This window comes from Petromyzon marinus, unplaced genomic scaffold, assembly GCF_048934315.1.
Source record: "Petromyzon marinus isolate PM22_M1 ecotype Great Lakes invasive population unplaced genomic scaffold, UKy_Petmar_22M1.pri1.0 PM_Scaffold_222, whole genome shotgun sequence".
NCBI lineage: Eukaryota > Metazoa > Chordata > Hyperoartia > Petromyzontiformes > Petromyzontidae > Petromyzon > Petromyzon marinus.
The window spans coordinates 47,501-69,874 of NW_027423194.1; the positions used below are offsets into that span (position 1 = coordinate 47,501).

Below are 22,374 nucleotides of genomic sequence, written 5' to 3' on the forward strand. Positions count from 1 at the left end.
GTAGTAGCAGCAGTAGCAGCAGTAGTAATAACAGTAGTAGTAGCTGTAGTAGTAACAGCAGTAGTAGTAGTAGCTGTAGTAGCTGTAGTAGTAGTAGCTGTAGTATTAACAGTAGCTGTAGTAGTAACAGTAGTAGTAACAGTAGTAGTAGTAACAGTAGTAGCAGTAGTAGTAGCTGTAGTAGTATTAACAGTAGTAGTAGCTGTAGTAGTAGTAGTAGTATTAACAGTAGTAGTAGTAGCTGTAGTAGTAACAGTAGCTGTAGTAGTAGTAGTAGCTGTAGTAGTAACAGTAGCTGTAGTAGTAGTAGTAGCTGTAGTAGTAGCTGCAGTAGTAGTAGCTGTAGTAGTAGCTGTAGTAGTAGCAGTAGCTGTAGTAGTAGCTGTAGTAGTAGCTGTAGTAGTAGCTGTAGTAGTAACAGTAGTAGTAGTAGCTGTAGTAGTAGTAGCTGTAGTAGTAGCTGTAGTAGTAACTGTAGCTGTAGTAGTAGTAGCTGTAGCTGTAGTAGTAGCTGTAGTAGTAGCTGTAGTAGCTGTAGCTGTAGTATTAGCTGTAGCAGTAGCTGTAGTAGCTGTATTAGTAGCTATAGTAGTAGTAGCTGTAGTAGTAGTAGTAGCTGTAGTAGTAGTATTAACAGTAGTAGTAGTAGCTGTAGTAGTATTAACAGTAGTAGTAGCTGTAGTAGTAGTATTAACAGTAGTAGTAGCTGTAGTAGTAGTATTAACAGTAGTAGTAGTAGTAGTAGCTGTAGCAGTAGCTGAAGTAGTAGTAGTAGCTGTAGTAGTAGTAGCTGTAGTAGTAGTAACAGTAGTAGCAGTAGTAGCTGTAGTAGTAGTAACAGTAGTAGTAGCTGTAGTAGTATTAACAGTAGTAGTAGCTGTAGTAGTAGCTGTAGTAGTAGCTGTAGTAGTAGCTGTAGTAGTAGTAGCTGTAGTAGTAGCTGTAGTAGTAGTAGCTGTAGTAGTAGTATTAACAGTAGTAGCTGTAGTAGTAGCAGCTGTAGTAGTAGCTGTAGTAGTAGTAGCTGTAGTAGTAGCTGTAGTAGTAGCTGTAGTAGTAGTATTAACAGTAGTAGTAGTAGCTGTAGTAGTAGCAGCTGTAGTAGTAGCTGTAGTAGTAGTAGTAGCTGTAGTAGTAGCTGTAGTAGTAGCTGTAGTAGTAGTATTAACAGTAGTAGTAGTAGCTGTAGTAGTAGCTGTAGTAGTAGTATTAACAGTAGTAGTAGTAGCTGTAGTAGTAGCTGTAGTAGTAGCTGTAGTAGTAGTATTAACAGTAGTAGTAGTAGCTGTAGTAGTAGCTGTAGTAGTAGTATTAACAGTAGTAGTAGTAGCTGTAGTAGTAGCTGTAGTAGTAGTATTAACAGTAGTAGTAGCTGTAGTAGTAGTAGCTGTAGTAGTAGTAGTATTAACAGTAGTAGTAGTAGTAGCTGTAGTAGTAGCTGTAGTAGTAGTAGCTGTAGTAGTAGCAGCTCGCCCCCCCCCCCCCCCCCACTCACCTTGGACACGAGGCTGGCCCTGTAGGCCGCGAGGGCCTTCAAGTAGTCCTTCTTAGCTGACTCCGTCTTCTTCTTGTACAACTGGAGACACACACACACACACAGACACACACACAGACAGACACACACGGACACACACGGATACACACACACACGGACACACACGGACACACAGACACGCACGGATACACACAAACACACACAGACAGACACACGCGGACACGCACAGACACGCACGGATACACACGGACACACACGGAGACGCAGAAACAACGATGAGATGTTAACTATCATGCCTGGTATGCAGGAGGTCGTGGGTTCGATCCCCAACCCTCAACCACCACCACGACTACCACCACGACTACCACCAACAACCACCACTTCAACCATCATCACCACTTCAACCATCACCACCACGTCTACCACCACTACCATCACCACCATCAACATCATCACCACCATCAGCTCAACTACCACCACCAACTCAACCACGACCACCACCTCAACCACCAACTCAACCACCACCAACTCAACCATCATCAACACCACCACTACCATCACCACCATCAACATCATCACCACCATCAGCTCAACTACCACCACCAACTCAACCATCACCAACACCACCACTACCATCACCACCAACAACATCATCACCACCATTAGCTCAACTACCACCACCAACTCAACCATCACCACAACCACCACTACCTTCACCACCATCAACATCATCACCACCATCAGCTCAACTACCACCACCAACTCAGCACCATCACAACCACCACTACCATCACCACCATCACCACTTCAACCACCATCAGCTCAACTACCACCACCAACTCAACCATCACCAACACCACCACTACCATCACCACCATCAACATCATCACCACCATCAGCTCAACTACCACCACCAACTCAACCATCACCAACACCACCACTACCATCACCACCAACAACATCATCACCACCATTAGCTCAACTACCACCACCAACTCAACCACCACCACAACCACCACCACCATCAACATCATCACCACCATCAGCTCAACTACCACCACCAACTCAACCACCACCACAACCACCACCACTACCATCACCACCATCAGCTCAACTACCACCACCAACTCAGCACCATCACAACCACCACTACCATCACCACCATCACCACTTCAACCACCATCAGCTCAACTACCACCACCAACTCAACCATCACCAACAACCACCACTACCATCACCACCATCAACATCACCACCATCAGCTCAACTACCAGCACCAACTCAACCATCACCAACACCACCACTACCTTCACCACCATCAACATCATCACCACCATCAGCTCAACTACCACCACCAACTCAACCATCACCAACACCACCACTACCTTCACCAACATCATCACCACCATCAGCTCAACTACCACCACCAACTCAACCACCACCACGACCACCACCTCAACCACCATCAACATCATCACCACCACAACCACCACCAACTCAATCACCACCACAACCACCACCACAACCACCACCATCACCAACACCACCATGACCATCACTACCATCAACATCATCACCACCATCAGCTCAACTACCACCACCACCACAACCACCACCGCCACCGCCACCACCATAACCACCGCCACCACCACAACCACCACAACCACCACCACAACCACCACCACAACCACCACCGCCACCGCCACCACCACCACAACCACCACAACCACCACCACAACCACCACAACCACCACAACCACCACCACCTGCTTCTGATCGTCGTGGAGTCCGTCCCACATGGCGGCCACCATCTTTGAGATCTCCCCGAAGGTGGCGCTGGGGTTCTGCCCCTTGATGGCCGCCTGAGTGTCGCGGAAGAAGAGGGCGTAGGCCGACACCGGCTTCTGCGGCTCGTTGGGGTCCCGGCGCCGCTTGCGCTTCGGGGTGCGCGGCTTGGGCCTGGCATCGCCCGCGCCGCCGGCGACGCCGACGATTCCCGAGCCGCCGACGCCGCCGCCGCCGACGACGCCGACGCCGACGCCACAGAGGCCGCCCATCACACCGAGGAGGCCCTTGCGCTGCTCGGCCAGGAGCTGCTGTGGGGTGGGGGAGGGGGGGAACGCCGTGACGGTGGTGGTTCAGGTAGTGGTGGTGGTGGTCACGGTGGTGGTGGTGGTGGTCACGGTGTTGGTGGTCGTCGTGGTGGTGGTGGTGGTCACGGTGGAGGTGGCGACGGTGGAGGTGGTGGTCACGGTGGTGGTTCAGGTGGTGGTGGTGGTCACGGTGGTGGTGGTCGTTGTGGTGGTGGTGGCGACGGTGGAGGTGGTCGTTGTGGTGGTGGTTCAGGTGGTGGTGGTGGTGGTCATGGTGGTGGTGGTTCAGGTGGTGGTGGTGGTGGTCATGGTGGTGGTGGTCACGGTGGTGGTGGTGGTCGTTGTGGTGGTGGTTCAGGTGGTGGTGGTGGTGGTCACGGTGGAGGTGGTCACGGTGGTGGTGGTAGTTGTGGTGGTGGTTCAGGTGGTGGTGGTGGTGGTCATGGTGGTAGTGGTTCAGGTGGTGGTGGTGGTGGTCATGGTGATTCAGGTGGTGGTGGTGGCGACGGTGGAGGTGGTCATTGTGGTGGTGGTCACGGTGGTGGTGGTGGTTCAGGTGGTGGTGGTGGTGGTCGTTGTGGTGGTGGTCACGGTGGTGGTGGTGGTCACGGTGGTGGTGGTGGTCACGGTGGAGGTGGTCACGTTGGTGGTGGTGGTGGTGGTGGTCACGGTGGTGGTGGTCACGGTGGTGGTGGTTGTTGTGGTGGTGGTCACGGCGGTGGCGGATGGACAACGGACGAGGGACGTCACCGCGAGGCTACTGAAGGCTGCGGCCTAGGCCACTATCACCACCACCAGGCCTCGACCCTACGCAAGGCCTAGGTATAGGCCTGGGCCACTACCACTAGGCCTTGGCCTTACACAAGACCCACGCCTGGGGCCACTCAAGGGCCACGCCTTGGGCCCACTCAAGGGCCACGCCTTGGGCCCACTCAAGGGCCACGCCTTGGGCCCACTCAAGACCCACGCCTTGGGGCCCACTCAAGACCCACAACTTGGGGCCCACTCAAGACCCACAACTTGGGGCCCACTCAAGACCCACAACTTGGGCCCACTCAAGACCCACGCCTTGGGGCCCACTCAAGGCCCACGCCTTGGGGCCCACTCAAGGCCCACGCCTTGGGGCCCACTCAAGGGCCACACCTTGGGCCCACTCAAGACCCACGCCTTGGGGCCCACTCAAGACCCACGCCTTGGGGCCCACTCAAGACCCACGCCTTGGGCCCACTCAAGACCCACACCTGGGGCCCACTCAAGACCCACGCCTGGGGCCCACTCAAGACCCACGCCTGGGGCCCACTCAAGACCCACAACTTGGGGCCCACTCAAGACCCACACCTTGGGCCCACTCAAGGGCCACGCCTTGGGGCCCACTCAAGATCCACAACTTGGGCCCACTCAAGATCCACAACTTGGGCCCACTCAAGACCCATGCCTGGGGCCCACTCAAGACCCACAACTTGGGCCCACTCAAGACCCACGCCTTGGGGCCCACTCAAGACCCACAACTTGGGCCCACTCAAGACCCACGCCTTGGGGCCCACTCAAGACCCACGCCTTGGGGCCCACTCAAGGGCCACAACTTGGGGCCCACTCAAGACCCACAACTTGGGGCCCACTGAAGACCCACACCTGGGGCCCACTCAAAACCCACAACTTGGGCCCACTCAAGGGCCACAACTTGGGCCCACTCAAGACCCACAACTTGGGGCCCACTCAAGACCCACGCCTTGTGGCCCACTCAAGACCCACGCCTTGGGCCCACTCAAGGGCCACACCTTGGGCCCACTCAAGACCCACGCCATGGGCCCACTCAAGGGCCACAACTTGGGCCCACTCAAGACCCACAACTTGGGGCCCACTCAAGACCCACAACTTGGGGCCCACTCAAGACCCACAACTTGGGGCCCACTCAAGACCCACGCCACGGGGCCCACTCAAGGGCCACAACTTGGGGCCCACTCAAGACCCACAACTTGGGCCCACTCAAGACCCACGCCTTGGGGCCCACTCAAGGGCCACAACTTGGGGCCCACTCAAGACCCACAACTTGGGGCCCACTGAAGACCCACACCTGGGGCCCACTCAAAACCCACAACTTGGGCCCACTCAAGGGCCACAACTTGGGCCCACTCAAGACCCACAACTTGGGGCCCACTCAAGACCCACGCCTTGTGGCCCACTCAAGACCCACGCCTTGGGCCCACTCAAGGGCCACACCTTGGGCCCACTCAAGACCCACGCCATGGGCCCACTCAAGGGCCACAACTTGGGCCCACTCAAGACCCACAACTTGGGGCCCACTCAAGACCCACAACTTGGGGCCCACTCAAGACCCACGCCACGGGGCCCACTCAAGGGCCACAACTTGGGGCCCACTCAAGACCCACAACTTGGGGCCCACTGAAGACCCACACCTGGGGCCCACTCAAGTCCCACAACTGGGGCCCACTCAAGACCCACAACTTGGGGCCCACTGAAGACCCACACCTGGGGCCCACTCAAAACCCACAACTTGGGCCCACTCAAGGGCCACAACTTGGGCCCACTCAAGACCCACACCTGGGGCCCACTCAAGACCCACGCCTTGGGCCCACTCAAGGGCCACACCTTGGGCCCACTCAAGACCCACGCCTTGGGGCCCACTCAAGGGCCACAACTTGGGGCCCACTCAAGACCCACAACTTGGGGCCCACTCAAGACCCACACCTGGGGCCCACTCAAAACCCACAACTTGGGGCCCACTCAAGACCCACGCCTTGGGCCACACTCAAGGGCCACAACTTGGGGCCCACTCAAGACACATGCCTTGGGCCCACTCAAGACCCACAACTTGGGGCCCACTCAAGACCCACGCCTTGGGGCCCACTCAAGACACACGCCTTGGGCCCACTCAAGGGCCACAACTTGGGCCCACTCAAGGCCCACGCCTTGGGCCCACTCAAGACCCACGCCATGGGCCCACTCAAGGGCCACAACTTGGGCCCACTCAAGACCCACAACTTGGGGCCCACTCAAGACCCACGCCTTGGGCCCACTCAAGACCCACACCTGGGGCCCACTCAAGACCCACGCCTGGGGCCCACTCAAGACCCACGCCTGGGGCCCACTCAAGACCCACAACTTGGGGGCCACTCAAGACCCACACCTTGGGCCCACTCAAGGGCCACGCCTTGGGGCCCACTCAAGATCCACAACTTGGGCCCACTCAAGATCCACAACTTGGGCCCACTCAAGACCCACGCCTGGGGCCCACTCAAGACCCACAACTTGGGCCCACTCAAGACCCACGCCTTGGGGCCCACTCAAGACCCACAACTTGGGCCCACTCAAGACCCACGCCTTGGGGCCCACTCAAGACCCACGCCTTGGGGCCCACTCAAGGGCCACAACTTGGGGCCCACTCAAGACCCACAACTTGGGGCCCACTGAAGACCCACACCTGGGGCCCACTCAAAACCCACAACTTGGGCCCACTCAAGGGCCACAACTTGGGCCCACTCAAGACCCACAACTTGGGGCCCACTCAAGACCCACGCCTTGTGGCCCACTCAAGACCCACGCCTTGGGCCCACTCAAGGGCCACACCTTGGGCCCACTCAAAACCCACAACTTGGGCCCACTCAAGGGCCACAACTTGGGCCCACTCAAGACCCACACCTGGGGCCCACTCAAGACCCACGCCTTGGGCCCACTCAAGGGCCACACCTTGGGCCCACTCAAGACCCACGCCTTGGGGCCCACTCAAGGGCCACAACTTGGGGCCCACTCAAGACCCACAACTTGGGGCCCACTCAAGACCCACACCTGGGGCCCACTCAAAACCCACAACTTGGGGCCCACTCAAGACCCACGCCTTGGGCCACACTCAAGGGCCACAACTTGGGGCCCACTCAAGACACATGCCTTGGGCCCACTCAAGACCCACAACTTGGGGCCCACTCAAGACCCACGCCTTGGGGCCCACTCAAGACACACGCCTTGGGCCCACTCAAGGGCCACAACTTGGGCCCACTCAAGGCCCACGCCTTGGGCCCACTCAAGACCCACGCCATGGGCCCACTCAAGGGCCACAACTTGGGCCCACTCAAGACCCACAACTTGGGGCCCACTCAAGACCCACGCCTTGGGCCCACTCAAGACCCACACCTGGGGCCCACTCAAGACCCACGCCTGGGGCCCACTCAAGACCCACGCCTGGGGCCCACTCAAGACCCACAACTTGGGGCCCACTCAAGACCCACACCTTGGGCCCACTCAAGGGCCACGCCTTGGGGCCCACTCAAGATCCACAACTTGGGCCCACTCAAGATCCACAACTTGGGCCCACTCAAGACCCACGCCTGGGGCCCACTCAAGACCCACAACTTGGGCCCACTCAAGACCCACGCCTTGGGGCCCACTCAAGACCCACAACTTGGGCCCACTCAAGACCCACGCCTTGGGGCCCACTCAAGACCCACGCCTTGGGGCCCACTCAAGGGCCACAACTTGGGGCCCACTCAAGACCCACAACTTGGGGCCCACTGAAGACCCACACCTGGGACCCACTCAAAACCCACAACTTGGGCCCACTCAAGGGCCACAACTTGGGCCCACTCAAGACCCACAACTTGGGGCCCACTCAAGACCCACGCCTTGTGGCCCACTCAAGACCCACGCCTTGGGCCCACTCAAGGGCCACACCTTGGGCCCACTCAAGACCCACGCCATGGGCCCACTCAAGGGCCACAACTTGGGCCCACTCAAGACCCACAACTTGGGGCCCACTCAAGACCCACGCCTTGGGCCCACTCAAGACCCACACCTGGGGCCCACTCAAGACCCACGCCTGGGGCCCACTCAAGACCCACGCCTGGGGCCCACTCAAGACCCACAACTTGGGGCCCACTCAAGACCCACAACTTGGGGCCCACTCAAGACCCACGCCACGGGGCCCACTCAAGGGCCACAACTTGGGGCCCACTCAAGACCCACAACTTGGGCCCACTCAAGACCCACGCCTTGGGGCCCACTCAAGGGCCACAACTTGGGGCCCACTCAAGACCCACAACTTGGGGCCCACTGAAGACCCACACCTGGGGCCCACTCAAAACCCACAACTTGGGCCCACTCAAGGGCCACAACTTGGGCCCACTCAAGACCCACAACTTGGGGCCCACTCAAGACCCACGCCTTGTGGCCCACTCAAGACCCACACCTGGGGCCCACTCAAGACCCACGCCTGGGGCCCACTCAAGACCCACGCCTGGGGCCCACTCAAGACCCACAACTTGGGGGCCACTCAAGACCCACACCTTGGGCCCACTCAAGGGCCACGCCTTGGGGCCCACTCAAGATCCACAACTTGGGCCCACTCAAGATCCACAACTTGGGCCCACTCAAGACCCACGCCTGGGGCCCACTCAAGACCCACAACTTGGGCCCACTCAAGACCCACGCCTTGGGGCCCACTCAAGACCCACAACTTGGGCCCACTCAAGACCCACGCCTTGGGGCCCACTCAAGACCCACGCCTTGGGGCCCACTCAAGGGCCACAACTTGGGGCCCACTCAAGACCCACAACTTGGGGCCCACTGAAGACCCACACCTGGGGCCCACTCAAAACCCACAACTTGGGCCCACTCAAGGGCCACAACTTGGGCCCACTCAAGACCCACAACTTGGGGCCCACTCAAGACCCACGCCTTGTGGCCCACTCAAGACCCACGCCTTGGGCCCACTCAAGGGCCACACCTTGGGCCCACTCAAAACCCACAACTTGGGCCCACTCAAGGGCCACAACTTGGGCCCACTCAAGACCCACACCTGGGGCCCACTCAAGACCCACGCCTTGGGCCCACTCAAGGGCCACACCTTGGGCCCACTCAAGACCCACGCCTTGGGGCCCACTCAAGGGCCACAACTTGGGGCCCACTCAAGACCCACAACTTGGGGCCCACTCAAGACCCACACCTGGGGCCCACTCAAAACCCACAACTTGGGGCCCACTCAAGACCCACGCCTTGGGCCACACTCAAGGGCCACAACTTGGGGCCCACTCAAGACACATGCCTTGGGCCCACTCAAGACCCACAACTTGGGGCCCACTCAAGACCCACGCCTTGGGGCCCACTCAAGACACACGCCTTGGGCCCACTCAAGGGCCACAACTTGGGCCCACTCAAGGCCCACGCCTTGGGCCCACTCAAGACCCACGCCATGGGCCCACTCAAGGGCCACAACTTGGGCCCACTCAAGACCCACAACTTGGGGCCCACTCAAGACCCACGCCTTGGGCCCACTCAAGACCCACACCTGGGGCCCACTCAAGACCCACGCCTGGGGCCCACTCAAGACCCACGCCTGGGGCCCACTCAAGACCCACAACTTGGGGCCCACTCAAGACCCACACCTTGGGCCCACTCAAGGGCCACGCCTTGGGGCCCACTCAAGATCCACAACTTGGGCCCACTCAAGATCCACAACTTGGGCCCACTCAAGACCCACGCCTGGGGCCCACTCAAGACCCACAACTTGGGCCCACTCAAGACCCACGCCTTGGGGCCCACTCAAGACCCACAACTTGGGCCCACTCAAGACCCACGCCTTGGGGCCCACTCAAGACCCACGCCTTGGGGCCCACTCAAGGGCCACAACTTGGGGCCCACTCAAGACCCACAACTTGGGGCCCACTGAAGACCCACACCTGGGACCCACTCAAAACCCACAACTTGGGCCCACTCAAGGGCCACAACTTGGGCCCACTCAAGACCCACAACTTGGGGCCCACTCAAGACCCACGCCTTGTGGCCCACTCAAGACCCACGCCTTGGGCCCACTCAAGGGCCACACCTTGGGCCCACTCAAGACCCACGCCATGGGCCCACTCAAGGGCCACAACTTGGGCCCACTCAAGACCCACAACTTGGGGCCCACTCAAGACCCACGCCTTGGGCCCACTCAAGACCCACACCTGGGGCCCACTCAAGACCCACGCCTGGGGCCCACTCAAGACCCACGCCTGGGGCCCACTCAAGACCCACAACTTGGGGCCCACTCAAGACCCACAACTTGGGGCCCACTCAAGACCCACGCCACGGGGCCCACTCAAGGGCCACAACTTGGGGCCCACTCAAGACCCACAACTTGGGCCCACTCAAGACCCACGCCTTGGGGCCCACTCAAGGGCCACAACTTGGGGCCCACTCAAGACCCACAACTTGGGGCCCACTGAAGACCCACACCTGGGGCCCACTCAAAACCCACAACTTGGGCCCACTCAAGGGCCACAACTTGGGCCCACTCAAGACCCACAACTTGGGGCCCACTCAAGACCCACGCCTTGTGGCCCACTCAAGACCCACACCTGGGGCCCACTCAAGACCCACGCCTGGGGCCCACTCAAGACCCACGCCTGGGGCCCACTCAAGACCCACAACTTGGGGGCCACTCAAGACCCACACCTTGGGCCCACTCAAGGGCCACGCCTTGGGGCCCACTCAAGATCCACAACTTGGGCCCACTCAAGATCCACAACTTGGGCCCACTCAAGACCCACGCCTGGGGCCCACTCAAGACCCACAACTTGGGCCCACTCAAGACCCACGCCTTGGGGCCCACTCAAGACCCACAACTTGGGCCCACTCAAGACCCACGCCTTGGGGCCCACTCAAGACCCACGCCTTGGGGCCCACTCAAGGGCCACAACTTGGGGCCCACTCAAGACCCACAACTTGGGGCCCACTGAAGACCCACACCTGGGGCCCACTCAAAACCCACAACTTGGGCCCACTCAAGGGCCACAACTTGGGCCCACTCAAGACCCACAACTTGGGGCCCACTCAAGACCCACGCCTTGTGGCCCACTCAAGACCCACGCCTTGGGCCCACTCAAGGGCCACACCTTGGGCCCACTCAAAACCCACAACTTGGGCCCACTCAAGGGCCACAACTTGGGCCCACTCAAGACCCACACCTGGGGCCCACTCAAGACCCACGCCTTGGGCCCACTCAAGGGCCACACCTTGGGCCCACTCAAGACCCACGCCTTGGGGCCCACTCAAGGGCCACAACTTGGGGCCCACTCAAGACCCACAACTTGGGGCCCACTCAAGACCCACACCTGGGGCCCACTCAAAACCCACAACTTGGGGCCCACTCAAGACCCACGCCTTGGGCCACACTCAAGGGCCACAACTTGGGGCCCACTCAAGACACATGCCTTGGGCCCACTCAAGACCCACAACTTGGGGCCCACTCAAGACCCACGCCTTGGGGCCCACTCAAGACACACGCCTTGGGCCCACTCAAGGGCCACAACTTGGGCCCACTCAAGGCCCACGCCTTGGGCCCACTCAAGACCCACGCCATGGGCCCACTCAAGGGCCACAACTTGGGCCCACTCAAGACCCACAACTTGGGGCCCACTCAAGACCCACGCCTTGGGCCCACTCAAGACCCACACCTGGGGCCCACTCAAGACCCACGCCTGGGGCCCACTCAAGACCCACGCCTGGGGCCCACTCAAGACCCACAACTTGGGGCCCACTCAAGACCCACACCTTGGGCCCACTCAAGGGCCACGCCTTGGGGCCCACTCAAGATCCACAACTTGGGCCCACTCAAGATCCACAACTTGGGCCCACTCAAGACCCACGCCTGGGGCCCACTCAAGACCCACAACTTGGGCCCACTCAAGACCCACGCCTTGGGGCCCACTCAAGACCCACAACTTGGGCCCACTCAAGACCCACGCCTTGGGGCCCACTCAAGACCCACGCCTTGGGGCCCACTCAAGGGCCACAACTTGGGGCCCACTCAAGACCCACAACTTGGGGCCCACTGAAGACCCACACCTGGGACCCACTCAAAACCCACAACTTGGGCCCACTCAAGGGCCACAACTTGGGCCCACTCAAGACCCACAACTTGGGGCCCACTCAAGACCCACGCCTTGTGGCCCACTCAAGACCCACGCCTTGGGCCCACTCAAGGGCCACACCTTGGGCCCACTCAAGACCCACGCCATGGGCCCACTCAAGGGCCACAACTTGGGCCCACTCAAGACCCACAACTTGGGGCCCACTCAAGACCCACGCCTTGGGCCCACTCAAGACCCACACCTGGGGCCCACTCAAGACCCACGCCTGGGGCCCACTCAAGACCCACGCCTGGGGCCCACTCAAGACCCACAACTTGGGGCCCACTCAAGACCCACAACTTGGGGCCCACTCAAGACCCACGCCACGGGGCCCACTCAAGGGCCACAACTTGGGGCCCACTCAAGACCCACAACTTGGGCCCACTCAAGACCCACGCCTTGGGGCCCACTCAAGGGCCACAACTTGGGGCCCACTCAAGACCCACAACTTGGGGCCCACTGAAGACCCACACCTGGGGCCCACTCAAAACCCACAACTTGGGCCCACTCAAGGGCCACAACTTGGGCCCACTCAAGACCCACAACTTGGGGCCCACTCAAGACCCACGCCTTGTGGCCCACTCAAGACCCACGCCTTGGGCCCACTCAAGGGCCACACCTTGGGCCCACTCAAGACCCACGCCATGGGCCCACTCAAAGGCCACAACTTGGGCCCACTCAAGACCCACAACTTGGGGCCCACTCAAGACCCACAACTTGGGGCCCACTCAAGACCCACGCCACGGGGCCCACTCAAGGGCCACAACTTGGGGCCCACTCAAGACCCACAACTTGGGGCCCACTGAAGACCCACACCTGGGGCCCACTCAAGTCCCACAACTGGGGCCCACTCAAGACCCACAACTTGGGGCCCACTGAAGACCCACACCTGGGGCCCACTCAAAACCCACAACTTGGGCCCACTCAAGGGCCACAACTTGGGCCCACTCAAGACCCACACCTGGGGCCCACTCAAGACCCACGCCTTGGGCCCACTCAAGGGCCACACCTTGGGCCCACTCAAGACCCACGCCTTGGGGCCCACTCAAGGGCCACAACTTGGGGCCCACTCAAGACCCACAACTTGGGGCCCACTCAAGACCCACACCTGGGGCCCACTCAAAACCCACAACTTGGGGCCCACTCAAGACCCACGCCTTGGGCCACACTCAAGGGCCACAACTTGGGGCCCACTCAAGACACATGCCTTGGGCCCACTCAAGACCCACAACTTGGGGCCCACTCAAGACCCACGCCTTGGGGCCCACTCAAGACACACGCCTTGGGCCCACTCAAGGGCCACAACTTGGGCCCACTCAAGGCCCACGCCTTGGGCCCACTCAAGACCCACGCCATGGGCCCACTCAAGGGCCACAACTTGGGCCCACTCAAGACCCACAACTTGGGGCCCACTCAAGACCCACGCCTTGGGCCCACTCAAGAGCCACAACTTGGGCCCACTCAAAACCCACAACTTGGGGCCCACTCAAGACCCACGCCTTGGGGCCCACTCAAGACACACGCCTTGGGCCCACTCAAGGGCCACAACTTGGGCCCACTCAAGGCCCACAACTTGGGGCCCACTCAAGACCCACGCCTTGGGGCCCACTCAAGACACACGCCTTGGGCCCACTCAAGGGCCACAACTTGGGCCCACTCAAGGCCCACGCCTTGGGCCCACTCAAGACTCACGCCTCGGGCCCACTCAATGCCGCACCTTAGAATCGTCGTCCAGGTCATCGTAGAGAGCCGAGGCCGACGGCGACGGCGTGGCCGACGTGAGTCCCGGCGAGGGCGGCGAAGGCTGCGGCCTGAGCGCCGCCGCCCCCATGCCCAGGCCCAGGCCTAGGCCCAGGTGCGCGCTGAGCTGCGATTGGCTGATGGTGGTCAGGTGACCGTGGGGGATGGTGGTCAGGTGACCGTGGGGGCCTCCACCGAACTGAGAGGCGTCGTGCTGGCCCAGGGCCTGCGTTGGGGAGGGGGTAGGGGGGTGGGGGGGCGACACGAAGTGATGGAATCCATGGTAACCATGGGGATCGGTTGCCGTGGTGATGGGAGGCAGGTCCTGAGTGTCTCAGTGAGCGAGTGAACGAGTTTAGCAGTAAGTGGGTTTATCGGTGAGTCTATGAGTGAGTCTATGAGTGAGTGAGTCTATGAGTGAGTGAGTGAGTCTATGAGTGAGTCTATGAGTGAGTCTAAGAGTGAGTCTATGAGTGAGTGAGTCCATGAGGAAGTGAGTCTATGAATGAGTCTATGAGTGAGTGAGTCTATGAGTGAGTCTATGAGTGAGTGAGTCTATGAGTGAGTCTATGAGTGAGTGAGTCTATGAGTGAGTCTATGAGTGAGTGAGTCTAAGAGTGAGTCTAAGAGTGAGTCTATGAGTGAGTCTATGAGTGAGTGAGTCTATGAGTGAGTCTATGAGTGAGTCTATGAGTGAGTCTATGAGTGAGTGAGTCTCTGAGTGAGTCTATGAGTGAGTCTATGAGTGAGTGAGTCTATGAGTGAGTCTCTGAGTGAGTCTATGAGTGAGTCTCTGAGTGAGTCTATGCGTGAGTCTATGAGTGAGTCTATGAGTGAGTGAGTCTATGAGTGAGTATCTGAGTGAGTCTATGAGTGAGTCTATGAGTGAGTCTATGAGTGAGTGAGTGAGTCTATGAGTGAGTCTATGAGTGAGTCTATGAGTGAGTGAGTCTATGAGTGAGTCTATGAGTGAGTATGAGTGAGTGAGTCTCTGAGTGAGTCTATGAGTGAGTGAGTCTATGAGTGAGTCTATGAGTGAGTGAGTCTATGAGTGAGTGAGTCTATGAGTGAGTGAGTGAGTCTATGAGTGAGTCTATGAGTGAGTGAGTCTATGAGTGAGTCTATGAGTGAGTGAGTCTATGAGTGAGACTATGAGTGAGTCTCTGAGTGAGTCTGTGAGTGAGTCTATGAGTGAGTCTATGAGTGAGTCTATGAGTGAGTCTATGAGTGAGTGAGTCTATGAGTGAGTGAGTGAGTCTATGAGTGAGTGAGTCTATGAGTGAGTCTCTGAGTGAGTGAGTCTATGAGTGAGTGAGTCTATGAGTGAGTCTATGAGTGAGTGAGTGAGTCTATGAGTGAGTCTCTGAGTGAGTCTCTGAGTGAGTCTCTGAGTGAGTCTCTGAGTGAGTGAGTCTCTGAGTGAGTCTCTGAGTGAGTGAGTCTCTGAGTGAGTCTCTGAGTGAGTCTCTGAGTGAGTCTCTGAGTGAGTGAGTCTCTGAGTGAGTCTCTGAGTGAGTCTCTGAGTGAGTCTCTGAGTGAGTGAGTCTCTGAGTGAGACTCTGAGTGAGTCTCTGAGTGAGTGAGTGAGTCTCTGAGTGAGTCTCTGAGTGAGTGAGTCTCTAAGTGAGTCTCTGAGTGAGTCTCTGAGTGAGTGAGTCTCTGAGTGAGTCTCTGAGTGAGTCTCTGAGTGAGTCTCTGAGTGAGTCTCTGAGTGAGTGAGTGATTCTCTGAGTGAGCCTCTGAGTGAGTCTCTGAGTGAGTGAGCCTCTGAGTGAGTCTCTGAGTGAGTCTCTGAGTGAGTCTCTGAGTGAGTGAGTCTCTGAGTGAGTCTCTGAGTGAGTGAGTCTCTGAGTGAGTCTCTGAGTGAGTCTCTGAGTGAGTGAATCTCTGAGTGAGTCTCTGAGTGAGTCTCTGAGTGAGTGAGTCTCTGAGTGAGTCTCTGAGTGAGTGAGTCTCTGAGTGAGTCTCTGAGTGAGTCTCTGAGTGAGTGAGTCTCTGAGTGAGTCTCTGAGTGAGTCTCTGAGTGAGTCTCTGAGTGAGTGAGTGATTCTCTGAGTGAGCCTCTGAGTGAGTCTCTGAGTGAGTGAGCCTCTGAGTGAGTCTCTGAGTGAGTCTCTGAGTGAGTCTCTGAGTGAGTGAGTCTCTGAGTGAGTCTCTGAGTGAGTCTCTGAGTGAGTGAGTCTCTGAGTGAGTCTCTGAGTGAGTGAGTCTCTGAGTGAGTCTCTGAGTGAGTCTCTGAGTGAGTGAGTCTCTGAGTGAGTCTCTGAGTGAGTGAGTCTCTGAGTGAGTCTCTGAGTGAGTCTCTGAGTGAGTGAGTCTCTGAGTGAGTCTCTGAGTGAGTGAGTCTCTGAGTGAGTCTATGAGTGAGTGAGTCTCTGAGTGAGTCTCTGAGTGAGTGAGTCTCTGAGTGAGTCTCTGAGTGAGTCTCTGAGTGAGTGAGTCTCTGAGTGAGTCTCTGAGTGAGTGAGTCTCTGAGTGAGTCTCTGAGTGAGTCTCTGAGTGAGTGAGTCTCTGAGTGAGTCTCTGAGTGAGTCTCTGAGTGAGTGAGTCTCTGAGTGAGACTCTGAGTGAGTCTCTGAGTGAGTCTCTGAGTGAGTGAGTGAGTCTCTGAGTGAGTCTCTGAGTGAGTCTCTGAGTGAGTCTCTGAGTGAGTGAGCCTCTGAGTGAGTCTCTGAGTGAGTCTCTGAGTGAGTGAGTCTCTGAGTGAGTCTCTGAGTGAGTGAGTCTCTGAGTGAGTCTCTGAGTGAGTCTCTGAGTGAGTGAGTCTCTGAGTGAGTCTCTGAGTGAGTGAGTCTCTGAGTGAGTCTCTGAGTGAGTCTCTGAGTGAGTGAGTCTCTGAGTGAGTCTCTGAGTGAGTGAGTCTCTGAGTGAGTCTATGAGTGAGTGAGTCTCTGAGTGAGTCTCTGAGTGAGTGAGCCTCTGAGTGAGTCTCTTGAGTGAGTCTCTGAGTGAGTGAGTCTCTGAGTGAGTCTCTGAGTGAGTGAGTCTCTGAGTGAGTCTCTGAGTGAGTCTCTGAGTGAGTCTCCTGAGTGAGTCTCTGAGTGAGTGAGTCTCTGAGTGAGTCTCTGAGTGAGTGAGTCTCTGAGTGAGTCTCTGAGTGAGTGAGTCTCTGAGTGAGTGAGTCTCTGAGGAGTCTCTGAGTGAGTCTCTGAGTGAGTCTCTGAGTGAGTCTCTGAGTGAGTGAGTCTCTGAGTGAGTCTCTGAGTGAGTGAGTCTCTGAGTGAGTCTCTGAGTGAGTCTCTGAGTGAGTGAGTCTCTGAGTGAGTCTCTGAGTGAGTGAGTCTCTGAGTGAGTCTCTGAGTGAGTGAGTCTCTGAGTGAGTGAGTCTCTGAGTGAGTCTCTGAGTGAGTCTCTGAGTGAGTCTCTGAGTGAGTCTCTGAGTGAGTGAGTCTCTGAGTGAGTCTCTGAGTGAGTGAGTCTCTGAGTGAGTCTCTGAGTGAGTGAGTCTCTGAGTGAGTGAGTCTCTGAGTGAGTCTCTGAGTGAGTCTCTGAGTGAGTCTCTGAGTGAGTCTCTGAGTGAGTGAGTCTCTGAGTGAGTCTCTGAGAGTGAGTCTCTGAGTGAGTCTCTGAGTGAGTCTCTGAGTGAGTGAGTCTCTGAGTGAGTCTCTGAGTGAGTGAGTCTCTGAGTGAGTCTCTGAGTGAGTGAGTCTCTGAGTGAGTGAGTCTCTGAGTGAGTCTCTGAGTGAGTCTCTGAGTGAGTCTCTGAGTGAGTGAGTCTCTGAGTGAGTCTCTGAGTGAGTGAGTCTCTGAGTGAGTCTCTGAGTGAGTCTCTGAGTGAGTGAGTCTCTGAGTGAGTGAGTCTCTGAGTGAGTCTCTGAGTGAGTGAGTCTCTGAGTGAGTCTCTGAGTGAGTCTCTGAGTGAGTGAGTCTCTGAGTGAGTCTCTGAGTGAGTCTCTGAGTGAGTCTCTGATGTGAGTCTCTGAGTGAGTCTCTGAGTGAGTGAGTCTCTGAGTGAGTCTCTGAGTGAGTGAGTCTCTGAGTGAGTCTCTGAGTGAGTGAGTCTCTGAGTGAGTGAGTCTCTGAGTGAGTCTCTGAGTGAGTGAGTCTCTGAGTGAGTCTCGATGATTCTCTGAGTGAGTGGAGTCTCTGAGTGAGTCTCTGAGTGAGTGAGTCTCTGAGTGAGTCTCTGAGTGAGTGAGTCTCTGAGTGAGTGAGTCTCTGAGTGAGTCTCTGAGTGAGTCTCTGAGGAGTCTCTGAGTGAGTCTCTGAGTGAGTCTCTGAGTGAGACATATGAGTGAGTGAGTCTCTGAGTGAGTCTCTGAGTGAGTGAGTCTCTGAGTGAGTGAGTCTCTGAGTGAGTCTCTGAGTGAGTCTCTGAGTGAGTCTCTGAGTGAGTGAGTCTCTGAGTGAGTCTCTGAGTGAGTGAGTCTCTGAGTGAGTCTCTGAGTGAGTCTCTGAGTGAGTGAGTCTCTGAGTGAGTGAGTCTCTGAGTGAGTCTCTGAGTGAGACTAAGAGTGATGAGTCTCTGAGTGAGTCTCTGAGTGAGTCTCTGAGTGAGTGAGTCTCTGAGTGAGTCTCTGAGTGAGTCTCTGAGTGAGTCTCTGAGTGAGTCTCTGAGTGAGTCTCTGAGTGAGTGAGTCTCTGAGTGAGTCTCTGAGTGAGTGAGTCTCTGAGTGAGTCTCGAGTGAGTCTCTGTGAGTGAGTCTCTGAGTGTTCTCTGAGTGAGTCTCTGAGTGAGTCTCTGAGTGAGTGAGTCTCTGAGTGAGTCTCTGAGTGAGTGAGTCTCTGAGTGAGTCTCTGAGTGAGTGAGTCTCTGATGAGTGAGTCTCTGAGTTGAGTGAGTTCTCTGAGTGAGTGAGTCTCTGAGTGAGTCTCGAGTGAGTCTCTGAGTTGAGTCTCTGAGTGAGACTATGATTGAGTGAGTTCTCTGAGTGAGTCTCTGAGTGAGTGAGTCTCTGAGTGAGTGAGTCTATGAGTGAGTCTCTGAGTGAGTCTCTGAGTGAGTGAGTCTCTGAGTGAGTCTCTGAGTGAGTCTCTGAGTGAGTCTCTGAGTGAGTGAGTCTCTGAGTGAGTCTCTGAGTGAGTTGAGTCTATGAGTGAGTCTCTGAGTGAGTCTCTGAGTGAGTGAGTTCTCTGAGTGAGTCTCTGAGTGAGTCTCTGAGTGAGTCTCTGAGTGAGTCTCTGATGAGTGAGTCTATGAGTGAGTCTCTGAGTGAGTCTCTGAGTGAGTGAGTCTCTGAGTGAGTCTCTGAGTGAGTCTCTTGAGTGAGTCTCTGAGTGAGTCTGTACGAACTTGCTGCCTCCTCGCCATTGCTCGAGCTCGTTAGCACCGGGGAGAGCGGTGGGGGGAGAGGGAGGGTGTGGTGGGGGGAGAGGGAGGGAGTGGTGGGGGGAGAGGGAGGGAGTGGTGGGGGAGAGGGAGGGAGTGGTGGGGGAGAGGGGAGGGAGGGTGGGGGGGAGGAGGGAGGGAGGGGTGGGGGGAGAGGGAGGGAGTGGTGGGGGGAGAGGGAGGGAGTGGTGGGGGGAGAGGGAGGGAGTGTGTGGTGTGTGTGTGGTGTGTGTGTGTGTGGTGTGGTGTGTGTGTGGTGTGTGTGTGTGTGTGGTCTGTCTTATGTGTGTGTGTGTGTGTGTGTTGTGTGTGTGTGTGTGGTGTGTGGGTGTCTCTATGTGTGTGTGTGTGGTGTCTCTATGGTGTGTGTGTGTGTGTGGTGTGTGGTGTGGTGTGTGGTGTCTCTATGGTGTGGTGTGTGTGTGTGTGTGGTGTCTGTGTGTGTGTGTGTGTGTGTGTGTGTGTGTGTGGTGTCTGGGTGGAGTGTGGTGTGTTGGTGTGTGTGTGTGTGTGTGTCTCGATGGTGTGTGTGTGTGTGTGGTGTGTGTGTGGGTCTCTATGTGTGTGTGTGTGTGTGTGTGTGTGGGTCTCTATGGTGTGTGTGTGGTGTGTGTGTGTGTGTCTCTATGTGTGTGTGTGTGTGTGTGTGTGTGTGTGTGTGTGTGTGTGTGTGGTGTCTCTATGGTGTGGTGTGGTGTGTGGTGTGTGTGTGGTGTGTGGTGTGTGTGTGTGTGTGTGTGTGTGTGGTGTCTGTATGGTGTGTGTGTGTGTGTGTGTGTGTTGTGTCTCTATGGTGTGTGTGTGTGTGTGTGTCTCTATGGGTGTGTGTGTGTGTGTGTGTGTGTGTGTGGTGTCTCTATGGTGTGTGGTGTGTGTGTGGTGTGTGTGGTGTGTGTGGTGTTGTGTGTGGAGTGTGGTGTGTGTGGTGTGTGTGTGTGTGTGTCTCTATGGTGTGTGTGTGTGTGGTGTCTCTAATGGTGAGTGTGTGTGGTGTCTCTATGGTGTGTGTGTGTGTGGTGTGTGTGGTGTGTGTGGTGTGTGTGTGTGGTGTGTGGAGTGTGTGTGTGTGTGTGGTGTGTGTGTGTGTGTGTGTGTGTGTGTGTGTGTGGAGTGTGTGTGTGTGTGGTGTGTGTGGTGTGTGTGTGTGGTGTGTGTGTGTGTGTGTGTGTGTGTGTGTGTGTGTGTGTGTGTGTGTGTGTGTGTGTGTGTGGTGTGTGTGTGTGTGTGTGTGGTGTGTGTGTGGTGTGTGTGTGGTGTGTGTGGTGTGTGTGGTGTGTGGTGTGTGTGGTGTGTGTGTGTGTGTGTAGTGTGTGTGTGGTGTGTGTGGTGTGTGTGTGGTGTGTGTGTGGTGTGTGTGGTGTCTCTATGGTGTGTGTGGTGTGTGTGTGTGTGGTGTGTGTGGTGTGTGTGTGTGGTGTGTGTGTGGTGTGTGTGGTGTGTGTGTGTAGTGTGTGTGTGGTGTGTGTGGTGTGTGGTGTGTGTGTGTGTGTGGTGTGTGTGGTGTCTCTATGGTGTCTGTGGTGTGTGTGTGTGGTGTGTGTGGTGTGTGTGGTGTCTCTATGGTGTGTGTGGTGTGTGTGTGTGTGGTGTGTGTGGTGTGTGTGGTGTGTGTGTGGTGTGTGTGTGTGTGTGGTGTGTGTGGTGTCTCTATGGTGTGTGTGGTGTGTGTGTGTGTGTGTGGTGTCTCTATGGTGTGTGTGTGTGTGTGGTGTGTGGTGTCTCTATGGTGCCTGTGCGGTGTCCTCATGGTGCCGGGATGCCCCCCCCCCCGCCCCCCGCCCCCCCGCCCCGCTCACCATGGGCAGCCCGTAGGCCACGAGGCGACGCTCGGCCCCCATGAGGCCCAACTCGAGGGCCGCCGCCGCGGCCGCGGCCGCCGCCGAGGGCGCCGCCGTACGGTACGCGGCGGCGGCGGCGGCGGCCGCGGGCCCCAGGCGGCCGCCCTGGCCGTAGGCGGCCTCGGCCGGGCCTGCCGCGTAGGCCCCGGTGGGCCCCGGCAAGCAGCCGGAGTCGTCGTAGTCACCCAGCGGGGCGATGGCCGGGAGCTCAAACTCCTCGTCACCTAGGTTGGGGGCGTGGAACAGCTGGGGAGGGGGGTGGGGGAGAGACGCATGGAGGGGGTGGTGGTGGTGGTGGTGGAGGGGGTGGTGGTGGTGGTGGTAGTGGTGGTGGTAGTGGTGGTGGTGGTAGTGGTGGTGGTAGTGGTGGTGATGGTAGTGGTGGTGGTAGTGGTAGTGGTGGTAGTGGTGGTGGTAGTGGTGGTGGTGGTAGTGGTGGTGGTAGTGGTGGTGGTGGTAGTGGTGGTGGTAGTGGTGGTGATGGTGGTAGTGGTGGTGGTGGTGGTGGAGGGGGTGGTGGTGGTGGTAGTGGAGGGGGTGGTGGTAGTGGTGGTGGTAGTAGTGGTGGTGGTAGTGGTGGTGGTGGTAGTGGTGGTGGTAGTGGTGGTGATGGTGGTAGTGGTGGTAGTGGTGGTGGTAGTAGTGGTGGTAGTGGTGGTGGTGGTGGTAGTGGTGGTGGAGGGGGTGGTGGTGGTGGAGGTGGTGGTAGTGGTGGTGGGGGTGGTAGTGGTGGTGGTAGTGGTGGTGATGGTGGTAGTGGTGGTAGTGGTGGTGGTAGTAGTGGTGGTAGTGGTGGTGGTAGTGGTGGTGGAGGGGGTGGTGGTGGTGGAGGTGGTGGTGGTGGTAGTGGTGGTGGTGGTAGTGGTGGTGGTGGTAGTGGTGGTGGTGGTAGTGGTGGTGGTGGTAGTGGTGATGGTGGCGATGTTGATGGTGTTGGTGATGGTGGTGATGGTGGTAGTGGTGATGATAGCGGTGATAGTAGGGGTGATGGTAGTGGTGTTGGTGATGGTGATGATGGTGGTGATGTTGATGTTGT

The 22,374-nt window shown here is 57.5% G+C and overlaps 1 protein-coding gene across 1 annotated transcript in view; it reads right to left on the bottom strand.

Moving 5' to 3' along the window:
- The window catches only part of LOC116938456 (uncharacterized), a gene marked incomplete at its 5' end in the record, with an annotated part of 29,139 nt that extends 7,555 nt beyond the window's left edge, over nt 1–21,584 (bottom strand). Inside the window, 4 exons of the mRNA XM_032945574.2 lie at nt 1,496–1,576; nt 3,262–3,591; nt 14,209–14,457; nt 21,297–21,584. Coding sequence (XP_032801465.2) covers nt 1,496–1,576; nt 3,262–3,591; nt 14,209–14,457; nt 21,297–21,584 — 948 coding nt within the window. The remainder of the gene's footprint in view (nt 1–1,495; nt 1,577–3,261; nt 3,592–14,208; nt 14,458–21,296) is intronic.
- Nucleotides 21,585–22,374: the final 790 nt, after the last annotated feature.